The 22,667-nt window shown below is 44.4% G+C and overlaps 1 protein-coding gene across 3 annotated transcripts in view; it reads right to left on the minus strand.

Moving 5' to 3' along the window:
- Positions 1–283: 283 nt before the first annotated feature.
- The window catches only part of LOC141117301 (NACHT, LRR and PYD domains-containing protein 3-like), a 196,858-nt gene continuing 174,474 nt past the window's right edge, over positions 284–22,667 (minus strand). For all 3 annotated transcript variants that reach the window (XM_073610084.1, XM_073610082.1, XM_073610083.1), the window contains 2 exons: positions 5,549–5,713; positions 284–1,055 (listed from right to left, as the gene is read on the minus strand). In XM_073610084.1, the coding sequence (XP_073466185.1) occupies positions 965–1,055; positions 5,549–5,713 (256 nt within the window). In that variant the 3' untranslated portion in view covers positions 284–964. The remainder of the gene's footprint in view (positions 1,056–5,548; positions 5,714–22,667) is intronic.

Raw genomic sequence — 22,667 nt, forward strand, 5'->3', positions numbered from 1 at the left:
ACATCAAATGTACCATAGGCATGGAAGTGGGCCACATGCTTGCCTTTAGGAGAATAGATGTCTCCTATCTTAATGGCATAGATGTGATCGTGAATGCATTTTCAAAATTCCCTAAAGGTCTGACCGACATAAAAAGTCCAACATTCGCAGGTCATAAGGTACACTATTCCACCTCCTCTCCTCCTGTAGATATTGTCCATCTAGATTACCTTTATGCAGCAGCAACAAGTGCAGAACTGGTACTGGTACTGGTACAGACCGGCATGCACTTCAAACATTGAAATGCTATGTACTAAATGTTTATTTGTAGCATAAGAATTTTACACAAATGAAAACATAATTTAAATAACCATATCATAAAATGCATTTCATATAAAATAAAAAACAAGATTGGCCAAGTAATGGAAGCATCCTTACTATTATATATTCTTCGTTTAATATTATTTCTAATGAAGGAGTCTGGATTCTGTTGTTTAGGCTTCTAATTGGCAAATGATATCAAAATGAGTATATTGACTATTAAACCGAAGAATAGCAGAGCCCACACCCATTCATGACAAAAAAATGCAAGAACAGATCTACTTCTATCAGAAGGTCACACTCTTCAAATCACTACTGCATTGTAATAGCTAAGAGGTAGTGTTTGCCAGACATTGGGGGTAGTGGGGGAGGGGTTGTGGCTCTCCTTTGGACCGCAGCCTGGGTCTTGCAATGTCACATTATAGGCTATAAATTGTATGTATAACAGATTTTCCTCTGCACCGCCTCTTCATCGCTCAGCCTATATCATCTCTGGACGACCCTTAGATCCTTTCAGAAAATGAGGATTCTGGCAGCCCTAGTTTAGTGAAAGTAGCAGCCAGCTATGTAAGATGAACACAAGGTTGACAGTTAGAAACCAATCATCAGCAATGCCCTGCTTCCATTCACAGCCATATCAGAGCCTTTTCTTCTGGAGTTAATATCAATTACAAACAATCCTCATTTCTGACCGAAGCTCTTTTAGTTGTTTTAGTTCTCTTCTTGTTTCTTCTGAAATGGATTTATCAATGATCCTAGAAGAGAGCACATAAATGGTCATTAGATCTTAGATGAACGCTCGCACACTATTACATCAGCCTGTCACGTTCTTGTACAGTAAATACCACTGACAGGTAGGGTTTTTATCACAGAAGAGACCCTAATGGCCCTTCTGTCCTGAATGCTTCTCCCTGGCTATCAGTGGTAATGTACACTTAACTGGACATTAGTAGCTCAGATTACATTAATGGCACCGCTCTGAGCCATGATAAAGTGATTTCTGTACACATGTGCGGGAGTGATGTGATCACAGCCCAGGCATTCAGCAGGTGGCGCTTGTCCTCAGTGGCAATGCAAGTGGAGGAGGTAGAGAGGAACCTAGTACCTCTATGGTTTCCTTTGTTACAGGGGGGAAGCTATCCAATTGGATGCTGGCACTCCAGGTGACTCTCTGGTGGCCATCTCTGGTCAGGCAGAGTCTATTTAAGACCTTGGCTCCTGGTATTGGCATGAATTTTGTGAGTGGCTAGTGTAGGGACAGGTCACCCGTCTGTCTGGGACAGTGCTTAGCATCAGGGAAAGGTACCAAAGGAGTAGGGAAAGTGCAGGAAAACACCATCATTCCTGGAAGCCTTCCCAGTTGAGTGCAGACTGGCCAGGGCACATTTCGCCCCTCGAGACAGGTGCTGTCAGCACCTTTGGTCCACCACTTTCCTGCTGCTTTGCTGTTACAGCTTGTCAGTGCTCTCGGTTAGGTTGCATTCCTGCTGGGTCTGTTTGTTTTTGGTAGACATCTTTTATAACACATTCCTGTTATTGCACCTAGACTCTGTTTGTTTTCTGCAGCTGCATCATGCTGCATCTTCACACAGACTACAGCCAGAAGGAAGACCAAAGTGCTGGAGGGTTTCTTTGACAGGTAAGTCTGCCATGATGTGTAGTGCATACTAGCACACTATGGCATAAGCCTCCTGGAGGGCCATTTAAAAAATATACTGGATTTAAATTCCACTTTAAGAGGTGACATTGCACTATAGGGACTGAGAAATATCAAACTATAAAAGAAGGAGCACACCTCCCAATTGGTAATTCCCCACAGCCACAAATCACATTCAGACCTCACTTTCCATCTGTAATTCTCCATGACAGCAATGGTTCTGATTGGTGGATGTGGGTAAACAATGGGAAGTTCTAATGAATGAGGCTGAATCTGATTTATAAAAATAAAAAATAATGGCTAACTGATACAGAAGAGTACCTGTCACCATCAGTACAGAGAGCGGTGATCTGAGCCTGTTTTTATTGCAGCTGAGGTGTGTCCTGGACACACAGCAGAAAGCACATTACAACTGCTCTGACCTTACAGATTGGTGGAAGGTGTGAAAGCTTGCAGCCAATCAGGCATTGGCATGCTCAAAAATCACTGCCAGAGAGGGGAAAGGTTTTACCTGAAGTTAAAGATGACAATGGCATTGGAAGTTCGGAGAACCCCAGCTATCTATATACATCAAACCCCAATTCCTCCCCCTATGATCTCTACCAGATAAACAATTATCACCTCACCGGTTTGGAAGAGATCTGGAATTTATCTGATTAGAGGATATGTAAAGGTTTGTTAGAAAAAAAAAACCTTCAAACTTACCTCCTCTGTGCAGTTGGTTTTGCACAGTGGCCCTGATCCTCCTCTTCTGGGGAACCCTCAGCGGCGCTCCTGGCTCCTCCTCTTCTTGAGTGCCCCGTTGGAGAGCCGCTCTCCCTCAGGGGACTCGTGCTTTCATGCTCCCAGGTCCTGCTGCTGGGTCCATTGACACAGACAGGAAGACTCGGCTCTGCCCCCCCGGCTCCCTACGGCAGTTTTTAGCTCGATGAACAACTTGATAAATAATCTTGTATCAATAGACGGGAGGAGAATGAAGATGGAGACCCCCTAATAGATCACTTACAAGTATATATGCAGCTGGAGGCGTAATGTCAAGGACCACGGACCACCCAAAGACATTAGTGTCGGGAGCTGGGGGGGGCTGGTTCAATGGTGACACACATCACATCCGGCAACCTGGCCGGACCCGGGCACACAGGGCATACCTAAGGTGAACATGTGACAATAAGAGTAGGAGGTGATTAGGCCAAATAAATGTAGTGCAAAATCGGTGTAAAGGGGGTGTGATGACAGAGAGGTCTGTGTTGTGTGGTGGGACTAATGTATACAGGGGAAGGGGAAAGAAAGGGGACTGGGGGGGTGAATGAACAGGGCATACCTAAGGAACATGTGACGCGTCGAGGTAACAACTGCTGTATATGGAAGTTATGTGTGTAAATTTGTTATTTACAGAATATTAAATATCTCAATCTCCACCAATGTATTAATTTCAACCACGTGCTTCATTCAAAGTCCCACCCTCTTGCTCCTAATTTTAACAATATCATTGTCAAGGATGGTGGCACATGACCTTACCAGGCCATGACCTCATTTAAAGTCCCAATGTTTGCCCTTCCCCTTTTCCCCAATTTTTGTTAATGCATAGAATGCATTTAAAGGCAAAAATTGTGGCACATAATAATCAGTATCAGTGGTGTAACCATGTGTGACAAAACCAGGGCTTTTTTTCTCAGAAAATAGGTGCAGGAACTCAACCACGACCTCTCAGAAAAACCCTCCCCCACACAAACCCTCCAAACCTCATCAAATAGTGAGTTTGGTCAGATTTCACTAACAGTGGAAGGGGTGTTCTGAAAAAATAGGCAACTCGGCAGAGTATCGAACCACGTCACTTCCGTTTTATTTAAAAACATGATTAATTGTAGATTTCTATGAAGTCATTTCACATGATGAGAAATACGTGTTTTGGCAACCGAATGAAGTCCGGTGCACAGTATTATGAATGGAGATTGTTACTCCGCTCCAACACTAACCAACAAAATGGCCGCCTCCGAGACGGCATCAACTTCATCCTGGTTATCCGCTGTACCGTGAAAATATCCAAATGTTCCTTTAGCTGGCTGCAATCGGTTGCCGCTGTTGTGTCCAAAAGCGAATTCGTCAAAATCTGCAATTACTGTGGGTTTTAAGAAACCGGAAGTGGTTCTATATTCTGCCGAGTTGCGTATTTTGTCAGGACAGGGGCAATAAATACCTGGAGCGCATTATGTACAGAGTGCAGAGTTCATGGGGGTGTTACACAGAGTGCAGAGTTCAGGTGGTGTGTTCGGGGCTGGGCTATGTACATAGTGTCGAGTTTAGGGGTGCTCTGCATACAGAGTGCAAAGTTCAGGGATGCACTACACACAAAGTGCAAAGCTCAGGGGTGCACTACACACAGAGTGCAGAACTCAGCTTTCTTCCACAGCTGTTTACCTATGCATCCCCTATCCTCTTCACTTTCCCCCCTCTTCAACTCTGACCTCTGCATGCAACCCCCATCTTCCACATGTCTTACTTGTGTTGGTGTATTAAGCTGAAGCACCAAGCCGGCTCAAGGACCTCCCTGCACACTGTAGGTGGCTCTGCCTCTCTCACTTGCAGGGGGATCATTCAGTTGGGGTGGGACGGACTTCTGTGTTTACAAGTGATAGTGGTTAGTAGAGAGCAGAGGGCCTGAGCCAGAGGTGGTGCAACTGAATTCCACCAAGAATGAAAAAAAGCCCTGGACAAAACAATAACAGCCCTTTCACACTGAGGCATTTTTGCACTAAAAATAGCGCCTGAAAAGCACCTGTATTTAGCCTTTTACACTGGGGCTGCAGAAGAGGCAGAGTGCTTTCAGTGCCGGGTTTGGGCACTTATAAATATAAGCAGCCTTTTGGCTTTTTTGTATGTTTTACCTTTTTAATAAATAGAATTACGCTATGGATTTCTATTGTGTTTTCCACATATCCCGTGTCTAAACTCTGGGGAGGAAGTTTCTCATACATCTCCGGTCCACATATGCGAGCAGGCATCATCCTGCCAAAGCATTATTTGACTTTCTTTTTAAGTAAAGAGGTCAAGTTTATCTGGTAAGCAGATCCATTATTCAGCACACGTTGAGTGTCGCTTATGGTATTGTTAGTGAAGGACTTTTCACTACTCTGTTGCAAGATTGTTTCACACAGAAGAATTTTTTGCTGTATTCAGACTACTATGAACTGTTTTGGGACTACATGTATAATCATTTTAATTATTTGAGTTTATCGTGTTGTTAACTTTTTTTATTTGTGTGGTTTTATACTGTTCACATGTGTACAATTATTTAGGTTTATATTGCTGTTTTAATTAGCCACTCTATAGCGCCCTCTATATATTACACAATTGCTTTTTGAGTACAATCTACCAAATTCAGGGGAGCAGCTTATATTATTATTTCACATTTTTTATATATTTAAAATTTTGTTTGGTGCGGAGTACACACCTTTTTTTTTCAGTAGATTTGCTATTTATGGAATCTAAGGATAAATTTTAATTATATTGTCACATTTATATTTCATTTATATGGTTTACACGTAAACTGTCCCAGAATATTATTATCTCATTCAGTCCTGTTATACTCACTGTAATTCCTCTATCTGGCTTGTTGTCAGAGCTGCCATCAGATCCCTGAAATGAGGACCCTCCAGATTGTTCCAGGACAGGTTTAGTGTATTCAGTGTCAGGTTATTTCTTATTCCAGATGCCAGGTGGGGGCAGGAACTGTCTGTCAGGTGATTATTATCCAATCTGTAGAATAAGTGCAGAATGTTACCAGAAGAAAATGAATTTCTCCCCTAGGAATGAATGTAACTATTCTCTACATTAAAGGAACTAATTTCTCTTTGTTGAAATAATTTATATTAGATCATATATATATATATATATATATATATATATATATATATATATATATATATATATATATATATATTTTATAATGGAGTTGAAACCCCAATATTGTCATTCATGTATAGAGATGGTGATATCTCCATAAAAAGTCCAGAAAGTTTCAGTCAGTGCTAGTTAAGAGTATAAATCGCTTCCTTGATGCACTTTCCATTGATAGCATGTAGTAAGAAGAGCCGGCAAGACTGTAATCCTTGAAGTGTCGTTTATTGGTACATCAGAATTACAGTATAACAATAGAACTGACGCGTTTTAACAATAGCCTTAGTCGTAGCTAGTTTAAAACAGATATGGCAAGATATATACATATATACTCACATACACATATACAAGCTCCACCTTTGCACAATTAGCATGTCAGGTTAGTACCACAGAACATTAGCATATTTAATTGATACTACCAAAGTGGGTGGTGACTACAGCTGTTTTTGCCAACAAGAGAAAGGGAAGAGAAAGGGAGAAAAATATATTAAAAACTTTCCATTGATAGCTTATTAATCCAATATTACAAGAATAAGACAAAAGGAAAAATAGGAATTCTGACTTACCTGTAAATTCCTATACCTGGAGTACAGTACAAGATTTGACAAATTATTCATACACAATGGTGTATAGGTTCATATCTTAAGGTGACTGGGCTTTGGCAAGCTTTTGAGGACACACATCCCTGGGGTGGTTCTCCTATAATCCAGTCCCACTCCATGAGTCCCCAGTTTTGTAGCAAGCAATGCAGAGTACATCAAATAGAGTTGAGCAGGGGTAGTCTGTGTCCTGTACTGTACTCTAAGATATGAAATTTACAAGTAACTCAAAATTCCTCTTCTCTTAATCATATAGTACAGGTTACAGGCAACTTATTCATGTACCATGGGACATCCCAAAGCTAAAATACAGGGGTGGGCCACTGCAAAAACCTTGTGGCTGAAAGCTGCATCAGCAGAATATTAAACATTCACCTGGTAAAACTTCCAAAAAATTAATACGAGACAGGTGGTGGCCTTACAAAGAGGGGTTTGTTTTAGAGCCTTATGCCCCTACCAATGTTGGCTTTTGGATTCTGGGATGCTCAACCTTCCTTTGGATTGTGAGGATCCCAGGAGAAGGCAAATTTAATCTTTGTCTAATATAAGCAGTACATTTTAGGTACACTCTAATGGCTCTGACAACATCCAGGCAATGCAGAGATACCTCTTTTGGATGCTTAAAAGCATGTCCCAAGGATGGCAGAATAATGTCCTCATTGAGATGGATCATTGAAATCACCTTTGGAAGGAAGGATGGTCTAAGGCAGGGATCTCCAAACTACGGCTCTCCAGCTGTTACAGAACTACACGTTCCATGAGGCATTGTAAAACTCGTAAAACTCCAACATTCAGAGACATGACTAGGCATGATGGGAATTGTAGTTCCTGAACAACTGGAGGGCCATAGTTTGGAGACCCCTGGTCTAAGGCATAACACAACCTTGTGCTGGTGAAGTATGAGGAAGAGCTCTTTGCAGGAAAGAGCCCCTAGTTCTGACATACATTCTGACATTATGGGCACCAGAAATGTACCTTTGCTGGTATGAGACTCCAAGGGAATATCCCTGATGGGTTTAAATGGTGTTTTTTGCAAGGCAGTAAGAACCAGGTTAAGGTCCTAGGAACGCATAGGTTACTGCAGGGGGACCTATTATGGGCTATACCTTGAATAAGGGTTTTAGGGGGAAAGTTAAGCTAGAAATCTTTTAAAATGGACTGATAAAGCTGAAACTTGCCCTTTTAGAATGCTGAGAGCTAGATTCTGGTCAAGACCTGTTTGTAGGAAGGCCAGAATGTGAAGCACAGAATAATCTCTTATTACTGCTACACCAGACAAGAGTAACAAGAGTAATTATCATACATTAGAAATCACCAGACTCTCCAAGCAATCTATATATTTTAGTCCAACTTGTTATAGTAAACAATTAATTTATCCTATAACAGATTATTTTGTGAAATTCATTCTCCCAGAAAAAAACAGACATAGAAATTTCTGGTCCTAGGGTGCCATCTGGTTGCCAAGTTAGTTTATACTTGGTAAACTATCCTTTTAACCATTACAAAAAAACTGCCTATGCAGGTAAGGGGTGTCTGTAGATAAAAATAAACTGTGCAGCTCTGACTAAAGATGAATAATACCCTTGCCATAGGTGTATGACATTTACATACCTTAAGCCTGACTGGAATACTCCAAGGATGTTGCTAAGTGAGGCCTAGTTGTCACTGCTCACCTCCTTCATCACAGGAGTGAGCACTTTCTCTGATTCAAACCCCTGCATATACTTTTTCTCTCCCTTAATGCAGTATCTCTGAGCTCAGCATTTGAGAGCTGACTCCTGTGAAGGTGGAGGTAAGCAGTGACGACTAGGCCTCACATCCCGGAAGTACATAGCAATGTCCTGGGAGTATTCCAGTCAGGCTTCATAAGGTATGTAAACAGCCTACACCTATAGTAAGGGCTTTATTCAACTTTAGTCAGAGCTGAACGGTTTGTTTTTATCTACAGAAGCCCCTTATCTTCATAGGCAGTTTTGTGGTAAAAGCAAACTATCCCTTTAACCACTTGCCGACCAGCTGCCATCATTATACTGGGGCAAGGTGGCATGATCCCGCAAATCCCCGTAGCTATGCGTCGGCTCAGGATCTCGCTTTTGTGGTCACGCTCTCATTGGCCAGCAGGGTTGCCAATCAGCTCCCCGCAGTGACAGAATGAAGATCTCCCCTGTTAGAACGGGGATCTGCCTGCGTAAACAAGCAGATAACACAGATCCTGTCTTTCTGCTAAGCAGGAAGATGGATCTGTGTGTTTCTCCAGCCACACAGTCCCCCATACAGTTAGAACACCTGCAGGGAACACATTTAACCCCTTGATCGCTCCAGGGTAGTGGGCTTCCTCTATGGCTCCACCGGGTTCCTCCCTGGCTCCACGTCAGGCATCCAATAGGATCACCTGACATTTTGGTCAATCGGGAAACAGGTCTCATACCTGCTTCCTGATTAGCGGTGAGAAGATTTAGTGTGCAAATAGCAAAAATTAATTCGCTATCGTCAAACAACTGGGTAGGATCGGAATGCAGTGCTCTATGCCCCAAGCCCACCCTTTTTGAAGCCTATTAGAGCCTCTAATCATTTGCTTCAAAAAACACACCCCTCTCCCCGCCATGGATAGGGAAGGCAGATGCAGTGTCGGGGGGGCGGCGCCCATGGGCCCACAATGCACAGGCTGCCACTGATTAGTACAATAACAGTGCAGCTTTTTAGCACTGATTACTGTAATAATGCCACTGGTTCCCAAAAAAGTGTCAAAAATGTCAGTTAGGTGTCCGATCTGTCCGCCGCAATGTCGCATGTCCCACTAAAAATCACTGATCGCCACCATTACTAGTAAAATAAATGAATAAATCCAAAGTCCATAAATCTATCCCCTATTTTATATACGCTTATTGCAATTTATTTACCAAAAATATGTAGCAGAATACATATCGGCCTAAACTGATAAATAAATTTGTTTCTTTACATTTTTTTTTGGAAATGTTTTATAGCAGAAAATTAAACCATACAGGTGATACTCAAAAAATTAGAATATCGTGCAAAAATTCATTTATTTCACTAATGCAACTTAAAAGGTGAAACTAATATATGAGATAGACTCATTACATGCAAAGCAAGATAGTTCAAGCCGTGATTTGTCATAATTGTGATGATTATGGCTTACAGCTCATGCAAAAACCCCAAATCCACAATCTCAGAAAATTAAAATATTGTGAAAAGGTGCAATATTCTAGGCTTAAAGTGTCCCACTCTAATCAGCTAATTAAGCCATAACACCTGCAAAGGGTTCCTGAGCCTTTAATCAGGGATCTCCAAACTATGGCCCCCCAGCTGTTGTGGAACTACACATCCCATGAGGCAATGAAAAATTGACATTCATAGACATGACTAGGCATGATGGGAATTGTAGTTTCTGAACAACCGGAGGGCCATAATTTGGAGACCCTTACTTTAATTGGTCTCTCAGTCTGGTTCAGTAGGAATCACAATCATGGGAAAGACTGCTGACCTGACAGTTGTGCAGAAACCATCATTGACACCCTCCATAAAGAGGGAAAGCCTCAAAAGGTAATTGCAAAAGAAGTTGGATGTTCCCAAAGTGTTGTATCAAAGCACATTAATAGAAAGTTATGTGGAAGGGAAAAGTGTGGAAGAAAAAGGTGCACAAGCAGCGGGGATGACTGCAGCCTGGAGAGGATTGTCAGGAAAAGGCCATTCAAAAGTGTTGGGGACTTTCGCAAGTCGTGGACTGAGGCTGGAGTCAATGCATCAAAAGCCACCACACACAGATGGATCCTGGACATGGGCTTCAAATGTCGCATTCCTCTTGTCAAGTCACTCCTGAACAACAAACCACGTCTTACATGGGCTAAAGAAAAACAGTGGTTCAAAGTCCTCTTTTCTGATGAGAGCAAATTTTGCATCTCATTTGGAAACCAAGGACCATGAGTATGGAGGAAAAATGGAGGTACACACTGCAAGATGCTTGAAGTCCAGTGTGAAGTTTCCACAGTCTGTGTTGATTTGGGGGGCCATGTCATCTGCTGGTATTGGTCCACTGTGCTTCATTAAGTCCAGGGTCAATGCAGCCGTCTACCAGGAGATTTTGGAGCACTTCATGCTTCCTTCCGCAGACAAGCTCTATGGGGATGCTGACTTCGTTTTCCAGCAGGACTTGGCACCTGCCCACACTGCCAAAAGCACCAAAACCTGGTTCAATGACCGTGGGATTACTGTGCTTAATTGGCCAGCAAACTTGCCTGACCTGAACCTCATAGAGAATCTATGGGGCATTGCCAAAAGAAAGAAGAGAGATATGAGACCTAACAATGCAGAAGAGCTGAAGGCCACTATTGAAGCATCTTGGTCTTCCATAACACCTCAGCAGTGCCACAAGCTGATAGCTTCCATGCCACACTGCATTGAGGCAGTAATTGCTGCAAAAGGGGGCCAAACCAAGTACTGAGTACATATGCATGCTTATATTTTTCAGAGGTCCGATATTGTTCTATGTACAATCCTTGTTTTATTGATTGCATGTAATATTCTAATTTTCTGAGATTGTGGATTTGGGGTTTTTGCATGAGCTGTAAGCCATAATATCACAATTATGACAAATCACAGCTTGAACTATCTTGCTTTGCATGTAATGAGTCTATCTTATATATTAGTTTCACCTTTTTAATTGCATTAGTGAAATAAATAAACTTTTGCACAATATTCTAATTTTTTGAGTATCACCTGTATATATATTTTTTTCAAAATTGTCGCTTTTTTTGTTTATAGCACAAAAAATAAAAACCACACAGGTGATCAAATACCACCAAACGAAAGTTCTATTTCTGGGAAAAAAGGACATCAATTTTGTTTGGGTACAGCATTGCACGCCTCGATCTGTCAGTGCCAGCGTCCTGGTCAGGGACCTGGTAACTGTAAGTACTGCCCACTAGGGATGGGCAAACAGTTTGCCCGAGCATGAGTTCAGGCCAAAAATTTGCCTGTTCGGGCCGATCGACAAACACCCAAATTTTCAGGGTGTTCGCTGGGTGTTCACCCTGACGAACACCCTGCAATGCACTGAGCGCTGCACAGTGCCTCTGCCAGTTTTTTGCAGACTTTAAGATTGCCCTGTATTTGGATCCATCCATCTTCCCATCAACTCTGACCAGCCTCCCTGTCCCTGCTGAAGAAAAGCATCCCCACAGCATGATGCTGCCACCACCATGTTTCACGGTGGGAATGGTGTGTTCAGGGTGATGTGCAGTGTTAGTTTTTCGCCACATAGCGTTTTGCTTTTAGGCCAAAATTTCAATTTTGGTCTCCTCTGACCAGAGCACTCTCTTCCACATGTTTGCTGTGTCCCCCACATGGCTTCTCGCAAACTGCAAACAGGACTTCTTTCAGGGCTTTCTTTCAACAATGTTTTTCTTTGTGCCACTCTTCCATAAAGGCCAGATTTGTAGATTGCATGACTAAGGCTTGGTTCACATATGAGCCGCATCCGTCGCACAGCAGGGGTCCAGTGCGGGCTGGTTCACTGTTTCAGGTCTGATTTCAGCCCAAATTTTGGCAGGACCAAAAAAGCACATGCTTTTCCTGCAAAACGCACCGGCCCTGCTGTGGAGATATGTGAACCATAGAGAATCATACAGAGCCAGTCACATTCTCCTGCTATGTGAATTGAATGCGGGGAAATACGCATCCAATTTGCATAGGTGTGAACCCAGTCTTATAGTTGTCCCGTGAACAGATTCTCCCACCTGAGCGGATCTCCACAGCTCCCCCAGAGTTACCATGGGCCTCTTGTCTGCTTCTCTAATGAATGCTTTCTATGCCCAACCTATCAGTTTAGGTGGACAGCCATGTCTTGGTAGGTTTGCAGTTGTGCCATACTCATTTTTGGATAATGGAAAGGGAGGGGACAAGAGAACGCCCCCCTCCCGAACTATACCAGGCCACATGCCCTCAACATGGGGGATGGGTGCTTTGGGGCGGGGGGGCTCTGAACCCACCCACCCCAAGGCACCTTGCCCCCATGATGATGTCGCCCTGGGAGCCCGCCCCTTGTGATGTCACATGATAAGAGGCACTGGACAGCGGGGAACATAACAACGGAGGAACACAGCTTTGCGACAAGACCAACTTTTTTTTGTTTTTTAGCGGGTAACCGGCGAGGAAGAAGACGCAAGGAGGAGAAAGAAGACGACAACACTGGAAGATGACAGCACTGGGAGAAAACAGCAGCGGAAGAAGGCGAGGGCACCGGGTGAGCCGACACCAGGAGAGACGGCGGCTCAGAGCTATTTTACTAATAAAGGAATTGTCAAACTGGCTCTTGTTTTTTTTTAACTTTTCACTGCTTTTTTGGTGAATGGGTAGGGGTACAATAAACCCAATACCCATTCATATAGGATGGGGGGCCAGAATCTGGGGGTCCCCTTGTTAAAGGGGGCTTCCAGATTCCTATAAGCCGCCCGCAGACCCCGACAACGACCAGGCAAGGGTTGTTGTGAAGAGACTCTTGTCCTCATCAAAATGGGGGCAAGGTGCTTCAGGGTGGGGGGCGCAGAGCCCCCCTGCCCCAAAGCACCCATCCCCCCATGTTGAGGGATGTGGCCTGGTATGGTTCAGGAGGGGGGCGCTCACTCATCTCCTCCCTTTCTTTACCTGCCGGGCGGCATGTTCCCCACACCGTTTTTTTGCAATGTTTTTTTTTTGCCGGAAAATTTTTTCTTTTTTTACATTCAGCTTTCAGCGGGGAACCCCGCTGACAGCTGATGACTCATCGGTTGCATAGGACGCAGCGGCCAGCTTCCCAGCCCCCTGCTTAGCAACCAGCTTTATACAGTGGTAAAATAAGAACCGCAAAACACATCAAAAATCGCATCACAAACGTACCACTTGCGTTTCTGGTGCAGCTCCATTGAAATCTATTAGCTGCAAAAAAAAGTCCCCGACCCTTTCCAAAAACCATAGGAAACAATGTTAAATGCATAGGTGTGAACTTTGGGTAAAAGATCTATTCAACAGAAGTACTTTAAACAACAGAGTTCTGTTGAGCAGGGGGAGCCCACCCATTGATCAAACTTTGAACAGTCCAGGCAACTGCCCCAGTTGCTATTGTATGAACATGTGATCATTCATGCTAGCAACAATACATAGTTACATAGTAGGTGAGGTTGAAAAAAGACACAGGTCTATCAAGTCCAACCCATATGTGTGATTATATGTCAGTATTACATTGTATATCCCTGTATGTTGTGGTCGTTCAGGTGCTTATCTAATAGTTTCTTGAAACTATCGATGCTCCCCGCTGAGACCACGGCCTGTGGAAGGGAATTCCACATCCCTGCCACTCTTACAGTAAAGAACTCTCTACATAGTTTAAGGTTAAACATCTTTTCTTCTAATTTTAATGAGTGGCCACGAGTCTTGTTAAACTCCCTTCTGCGAAAAAGTTTTATCCCTATTGTGGGGTCACCAGTATGGTATTTGTATATTGAAATCATATACCCGCTCAAGCGTCTCTTCTCCAGAGAGAATAAGTTCAGTGCTCACAACCTTTCCTCATACCTAATATCCTCCAGACCCTTTATTAGCTTTGTTGCCCTTCTTTGTACTTGCTCCTTTTCCAGTACATCCTTCCTGAGGACTGGTGCCCAGAACTGGACAGCATACTCTAGGTGCAGCCGACCAGAGTCTTGTAGAGCGGGGAGAATTATCATTTTATCTCTGGAGTTGATCCCCTTTTTAATGCATGCCAATATTCTGTTTGCTTTGTTAGCAGCAGCTTGGCATTGCATGCCATTGCTGAGCCTATCATCTACTAGGACCCCCAGGTCATATTCCATCCTAGATTCCCCCAGAGGTTCTCCCCCCAGTGTATAGCTTGCATGCATATTTTTGCCACCCAAATGCATTATTTTACATTTTTCTACATTGAACCTCATTTGCCATGTAGTTGCCCACCCCATTAATTTGTTCAGATCTTTTTGCAAGGTTTCCACATCCTGCGGAGAAGTTATTGCCCTGCTTAGCTTAGTATCGTCCGTAAATACAGAGATTGAACTGTTTACCCCATCCTCCAGGTCATTTATGAACAAATTAAATAGGAATGGTTCCAGCACAGAACCCTGGGGACCCCACTACCCACCCCTGACCATTCCGAGTACTCCCCATTTATCACCACCCTCTGAACTTGCCCTTGTAGCCAGTTTTCAATCCATGTACTCACCCTATGGTCCATGGTCCCGGACTTGCCTACACACGATCACGCCAAAGTCCGACGGATTTGTATGTGATGACGTACACCGGACTAAAATAAGGAAGTTGATAGCCAGTAGCCAATAGCTGCCCTAGGATGGGTTTTTGTCCGTCGGACTAACATACAGACGAGCGGATTTCTGGGTCCGGCGGAGTTACAACGTAAAGATTTGAAGCATGTTCCAAATCTAAAGTCCGTCAGATTTGCGACTGGAAAAGTCCGCTGAAGGTCCGGTGAAGCCCACGCAAAATCGGATTGTCCGCCGGAATTGGTCCGTCGGCGTCCGTCGGACAAGTTCGGCCGAAAAGTCCGACCTTGTGTACTCGGCATAACTGGTCTGTAATTCCCAGGGATGTATTTTGGGCCCTTTTTAAATATTGGTGCTACATTGGCTTTTCTCCAATCAGCTGGTACCATTCCAGTCAGTAGAATGTCAGTAAAAATTAGGAACAATGGTCTGGCAATTACTTGACTGAGTTCCCTAAGTACCCTTGGGTGCAAGCCATCTGGTCCAGGTGATTTATTAATGTTAAGTTTCTCAAGTCTAATTTTAATTCTGGCCTCTGTTAACCATGGAGGTGCTTCCTGTGATGTGTCATGAGGATAAACACTGCAGTTTTGGTTACTGAAGCTCCCCGATTCCCTCGTGAAGACTGAGGAGAAGAATAAATTCAATACCTTTGCCATCTCTCCATCTTTTGTAACCAGATGTTCTTCCTCATTCTTTATGGGCCAATATGGTCTGTCCTCCCCTTTTTTACTGTTTACATACTTAAAGAATTTCTTAGGATTTTTTATGCTCTCCTCCGCTATGTGTCTTTCGTGTTCTATTAGCCGTCCTTATTGCACCCTTACATTTCTTGTTGCATTCTTTATAAAGTCTGAATGCTGATGATGATCCCTCAACCTTGTATTTTTTTGAAGGCCTTCTCCTTTGCTTTTTGATGCATTTTTACATTGGAGTTAAGCCATCCAGGACTTTTGATCGATCTTTTAAATTTATTACCCAATGGGATGCATTGGGAATGCCCTTATTTAATATGCTCTTAAAGCAAACCCATCTCTCTTCCATGTTCTTTGTTCCTAAGATTTTATCCCAATTTATGCCTTCTAGCAAGGCTCGTAGTTTAGGGAAGTTGGCTCTTTTGAAATTCAGTGTCTTTGTATTCTCCTTACATTTCCTATTTGTGTGATTTATACTGAAGCCAATTGACCCTTGATCGCTGTTACCTAAATTGCCCCGTATTTCCACATCCATGATCAGATCTGTATTGTTGGTAATCAGTAGATCCAGTAACGCTTTATTTCTAGTTGGTGCATCTACCATCTGACCCATAAAATTGTCCTGCAAGACATTTAGGAACTGGCAACGTTCACGGTTCCCTCCGCCCAGTCTATGTCTGTATAGTTAAAATCTCCCATTATGATAACACTTCCCATCCTTGCTGCTAATCCAAATTGTGATAGGAGATCTATCTCCCCTTCCTCCCTCAGGTTAGGGTACCTATAGCATACTCCCAGTATTATTTTCCCCTTAGCTTCATCCCTTTGGAGCTCCACCCATAAGGATTCCACCTCCTCCCTAGCTCCCTTAGTGATGTCATCTCTCACATTCACTTGTACATTATTCTTGATATATAGGCATACCCCTCCCCCTTTTTTACCCTCTCTATCCTTGCGATAAAGGGTATACCCTTGAAAGTTTACCAGCCAATCATGAGAGCTGTTGAACCAGGTCTCTGAAATTCCCACAAAATCCAAATCCTCCTCGTACAACAGTATCTCTAGTTCATCCATCTTGTCCCCAGGCTCCTGGCATTGGTGAACATGCCACGTAGTTTAGACCGGTCGCCTATTATCCTCTTATTGGGTGTCCTGAGATTGCAACTAGGACTTGCTACTATACTTACCTTGGGTTTATGTGCTTTGGTTAACCTACCACTAATGCCCCCAATACTACCCTCTGGAATATGTTCCGCGCTGACTATCTCTACCTCTGGACCCTCCCCCCATCGCCTAGTTTAAAAACCCCTCTAACTTTTTGGCCATCTTCATTCCCAGCTGATCTGCATCCTCCTCATTTAGGTGCAGTCCATCCCTTCTATAGTACCGGTTATCGACTGAGAAGTTGGCCCAGTCCTCCAGGAACCAAAACCCTCCTTACTACACCAGCTCTTCAGCCACTTGTTTACTTGCCTAATCTCCCTCTGCCTTTCTGTTGTGGCTCGATGTACCAGTAGTATTCCTGAGAATACTACCTTGGAGGTTCTTTTCCTCAATTTAGCTCCTAAGTCCCTAAATTCATTCTTTAGGACACTCCATCTGCCTCTGACTTCGTCATTAGTGCCAATGTGCACCATGACAGCTGGGCCTTCCCCAGCCCCTCCCAGTAATCTGTCCACCAGAGCGCCTGGTAGACAACATACTGTTCGGCGCTTCAGGTCTTTGTTACATGTTAGATGTCTCCGTTCCCAGTGGATGCCTGTTGAGGGGAAACGCGTTGGGTGGAGCTAGTGGCTGTGACGCCATCATGTTTTTTCTTTTCCCCCATGCAGTCAGTCAGTTTGTTCCTCTGCTGCGTGTGTGCTATTTTTTAGCTGATTTTTATCCAGTTCCCGTTTGCTGTGCATTTTGAAGTTTTTGATTTGCAGTTTCCAGTGTGCTGTGTGTCATTGCTGTGACCATTTGCTGTGGAGTTTTTTGAGTGACTTTCAAAATGACTTTTAAATAAACCAATGTTACACATCTGCACTATGGAGTCTCCCTCGTTTTGTTTCTATTGAGGGATCTGCTTTTGTGGATGATCCAGGGGAGACAATTAACCCTCCCCTCTGCGGTTGTGGAAATCAGTGATTGAAATAAGAAAGAAAGTTCCTGCTTGCTGATCGGTAGAAGTGAATGAGGACATCTCCCTTGATCGCTATCCAGGTGGCAATCACTGAGGCCGGCAACAAGCCCATTAGATCTCTATGACTTGAGATCCATCTGATCCGGTAAGCGGTTAATTTTACCATATCTTTTAGCGGGAGGATCATCGTTTTATCCTAAATTTGAAGATGTGTGATTCATCATCAACATGATATATTTCTATGTGGACTTTTTTTGTTTGATGAATTTTTATACATGAGTTTTACTCTCAATTTTAATTTATAGATGTTTAAAAGCTCTCACTTATAGACCTATTTAGTAGCACGAGGTTGATGTGTGGACTGGGTGCTACATTGTTGCCGGTCACAATTTAGCAACATTGTGGTTTGCATCACATTAGCACATTTTTAGGTGGTTACTTTAGTATATATGGAGATATATTTATATAGTCTCTGTTTTAACAACAGAGTTTGAAGCATGTTGGTATATTTTTAATATTGGATACACCATTTTTTTCACTCATTTTTTTCACTATTTTTAACATATAAACTGTTGTCACGTTAACAGTGTGGAAAACACGTTTTTAGTTCACATACATTGTATCACTATATACTTTGGATGCTTGTGACTTTATATGAGGAGATCTATCTCCCCTTCCTCCCTCAGGTTAGGGGGCCTATAGCATACTCCCAGTATTATTTCCTTTTCCTCAATTTAGCTCCTAAGTCCCTAAAATCATTCTTTAGGACACTCCATCTGCCTATGACTTCGTCATTGGTGCCAATGTGCACCATGACAGCTGGGCCTTTCCCAGCCCCTCCCAGTAAGCTGTCCACCAGATCCGTGATGTGCCGAACTCGAGCACCTGGTAGACAACATACTGTTCAGCGCTTCAGGTCTTTGTTACATGTTAGATGTCTCCGTTCCCAGTGGATGCCTGTTGAGGGGAAACGCGTCGGGTGGAGCTAGTGGCTGTGGCGCCATCACGTTTTTTTTTTCCCCCAGATTGGCCTCTCTGTCCTTCTAAGAATTAAGTCACCTACCACCAGAATCTGTCTTTCCTATCCCTTTGCTTCCCCCCCCACTCTCACTGGAGGAGTTCTTCCCCCGGCAGCTAGGAGAGTCCCTCAGCTCCAGCAGTGCTGGTCCCTGACTGGTTTCACCAATGTCACTCAATGGAGCATACTTATTGGGATGCTCCAGCCCTGGATCGGCCTCCCTGGCACTTCCCCCTATACCCTTCCTGACTGTCACCCATCTACTCTTTGCTAGTGCCTGCACCTCTTTGTCTCCACCCGCCTCTGTGCTGGCCCCAGCCGGCACCTGCCGTGTACGTTCCTGGCTCTCCTTTAGTATGGAGGGACTTCTCAGTGCTGACAGTTGCTTCCCCAGATTCAGAAGCTGGGCTTCCATGGAAACAATGTGCTTACATTTTGCACAGCAGTATTCACCCTCGATCGGATGATCATGGAATGCATACATACCACAAGAAAACGAGTTGCCTCTCCACACCCGCCGGGCATCGTACCTATTAAATTTAATGAGGATTGGGGATCATACCCTGTCCAAATTACCTAACAACTACACTACACTACAGCTTCCTGACACTAATACTCAACAAGACAATACACAGGTACTCAACAAGACAATAAACAGGCACTCGCAGACCTACGTGCACTCGCAGACCTAAGTGCACTCGCAGACCTCTCACAGACCTAAGTGCACTCGCAGAACTACGTGCACTCGCAGACCACTTGCAGACCTACGTGCACTCGCAGAACACTCGCAGACCTATGTGCACACGCAGACCTACGTGCACTCGCAGACCACTCGCAGACCTATGTGCACTCGCAGACCACTCGCAGACCTACATGCACTTGCAGACCACTTGCAGACCTACGTGCACTCGCAGAACTACGTGCACTCGCAGAACTACGTGCACTTGCAGACCACTCGCTGATCTACGTGCACTCGCAGAACTACGTGAACTCGTTGACCTACGTGCACTCGCAGACCACTCACAGACCTACTTGCACTTGCAGACCACTCGCAGACCTACGTGCACTCACAGAACTACGTGCACTCGCAGACCTACGTGCACTCGCAGACCACTCGCAGACCTACGTGCACTCGCAGAACTACATGCATTTGCAGACCTACATGCACTCGCAATACACAGTAAACAATACACAATTATTAACGATCCACACACACTACTCAGACAAAACTCAGGTACTCACACTACACAGGTACTATGACCCCTGTTATAACCTCCTGTTTTCAACTCTGGTTTTTAACTCACCACTTAGACCAGTTCCACTAACTCTGGTTTTTAACTCACCACTTAGACCAGTTCCACTAACTCTGGTTTTTAACTCACCACTTAGACCAATTCCACTTGGACAGCGTTCCAGCAGACTCAAAGATGAGCAGGTTCACAATGAGTTTTGCACAAGGTTATATAGGCCTCAAGCACCTGTGACCAATTAACCACTCCCCTTAATTATTAGACTGAAGGAAGCAAAGAAAAAAAAAAGCTGTTTAAACAGTGTCAGAAAAAGGTGTTAAAAAAGCTACAAGGAGTGGAGGCGCATGCGCGGCAGCTCCGAAGATGGCCGCTGCCTTCTAGAGCTCTGCTCCACCGCGGCCCTGTAATAGCCACTGGAGCAGTCTGAGCGCACCCCACAGCATACCACCAGATTATAACAGCGGGGGAGACCCCCGGGAAACACCGGATCAAAACGGCGAACGTTAGGAGGAACTTGGAGGGTCAGATGAAAGCGGCCAGCCAACCGGCCAGCTATGCCAAGATGGCGGCGACACCACGAGGCACATACAGCCCAGAGGGAGCTGAAGTCTCCATAGCTGACCAGGACGCTCAGCCTCCTCAGTCCCCAAGTATGGACTTTCCGCCCCTGCCTCTGGCCACCTCTCCTTCTTCCACCGAATCCCTTTTGGGCAGGATGTGCCCTGGCCTTCCATCCACCCCTATGATGGACCCTCACACAGGACTTTTATTGTCCGTATCGGAGACATCTGTAGCCATCCCAGCTCCCACAGACTTCCCCTTAATGATGGATGCCTCCTCCCAGCTGCTCTCTAAAAGCCTGGCCCTAAATGCAGCACAAATTACAGCATCCATTCATGCGGATCTGCAGCAAATTGGGCAAAGAATGGACACTATTGAAAAGAAAGCTGACCAAGCTGTGTCACGCATTAATCAAAACTCAGCAAGGATTCAGGACATGCAGGAACAACTGGAAACAGCATTTGCAAAAATCGATGACCTCGAGAATAGATCGACACGCTATAACTTTCGCATTCGCGGACTCTCCGAATCAGAAAAAGAGGTACACAGTTGTGTGAAAACCCTGCTGCGGAATCTCATTCCTGATATCACTGAACATCGCCTGGAGCTCGACAGAGCACACAGGGCCCTGCAACCCCCTCGCTCGGATGGTCTCCCCGGAGACATTATCGTAAAGCCCCATTTCTACTCCGTGAAGGAGGAAGTGATGAGGAGATCTAGGGGCGCAGACGACATCAAATTACTGGGACATAGGATCCAGATCTTCGCAGACTTGTCGCCATACACTGTTCAAAAAAGGCGCTCCCTCAAACCTTTACTGCAACTTTTGCTGGAAAAGGAAATCTCGTACCGTTGGTCATTCCCCCTGCGGCTGAACTTTTCCTACAAAAACAAAAACTATAACTTTTCTTCCTTCGCAGAGGGAGAACGCCTGCTTCTCCAGTTGGGCCTGATTCCCCTGGATCCATCATCCTCCCTGAACAGCAGGAGCTCCACTTCGTCCATGAAAAGACCTCCATCTGCAAGCCCGCTACAACCTACCTGGCTGAAGCAAAGCTCCAAGCGTTCGAAAGAAAATCTTCCCCCATGATGGCCGGCTATAACCAAGGATTAGGGCTCTGATCTGGAACTCTCCTTCTGCCTTTTTCAGCTCCTCGGAGTCTCTCCCACTTCTCCATTAGCCCCACTTCTGAGATATCCCACATTAAGGGTTTGACTTATTTGGTACAAGTTACTTTTCATACTTTAGGTCCCTGGCCTCCCCGGCCCGATAACAACAGTACCTACACATCCATAGGCCTGGGTCAGAGACAGGGGGTAATCTTGCCTACAAATCTCTGGACTATGTTGGAGGGGTTATTTATGATATTCAGGTGTTATCCAACATCTCTGAGAATTATCCTTCTACCTATGTACAGTCACATTATCTTTTTGCAGGAAGAAAGACTTTGGGTATCCTTTCTCATTTTAAACAAGGGTTAGGCTTGTTACCCCATATCACGGTTTACACTGAACCCCTATGACGGCCCAGGACCCAGGCAATGCAGTTTCATCCCCCACTTTCACTGTAAGGCATGTGGACCTAACAGTTCATTAGACCATGGTTACCCTGATGTTATGTGTTTATCGGCCCTCTCGGGCTCCAGGGTTGGGGGGGGGTTTCTGTGTAGGGGATGGGATTTCTCATTCTGATTCCAGCTGAGGGTATCTTGTCTCTGTTTGTTTTCTTTTTTTTTTTTTTTTTTTTTTAGATGTGGGGACTCTCAGTTCTTCCAAGAAATGTTAGACTATTTTATGGTCTCCAGTTGTGTTATTCTTTAGGTGGCGGGGATGCGGTGTTCTAAATGCACCTCAAGTAGAAACCAAGTGCACTGATAATGCATTCGGTTTCTTGCTCGGTAGTCCTACTGTTTGGACACCGAACCTTTCAGGTTTAGGGTAAGGCATGGCTAAACCATCCTACCCCGGAGTATGGGGGGGTCTGGGGACCCCCGTTTTATTATTTTATGTTTTTGTTACATGCAGGAATGTTTACTGTTCCAATATTATGCAATCATTGAACTCTCTTTTCTTCTCTTTCTCTTCCCTCTCCTCTCCCTTTCCCTTTATCTCCGCTTGAGCAGGTCTGGACCACGCTTTCGTCTCTGGTCTTCCCTCCCAGGTCTCGCGTTCCCGGCTCTATCCAACCTCAGGAACCTCAAAGCACCCTCCTCTCACCGGTCAGGTAGGACCACTCACACAAACAGAACTGCACACCACTAACTTTATGCCTGATCACAT

Source organism: Aquarana catesbeiana, linkage group LG13, assembly GCF_042186555.1.
Source record: "Aquarana catesbeiana isolate 2022-GZ linkage group LG13, ASM4218655v1, whole genome shotgun sequence".
Classification (NCBI taxonomy): domain Eukaryota; kingdom Metazoa; phylum Chordata; class Amphibia; order Anura; family Ranidae; genus Aquarana; species Aquarana catesbeiana.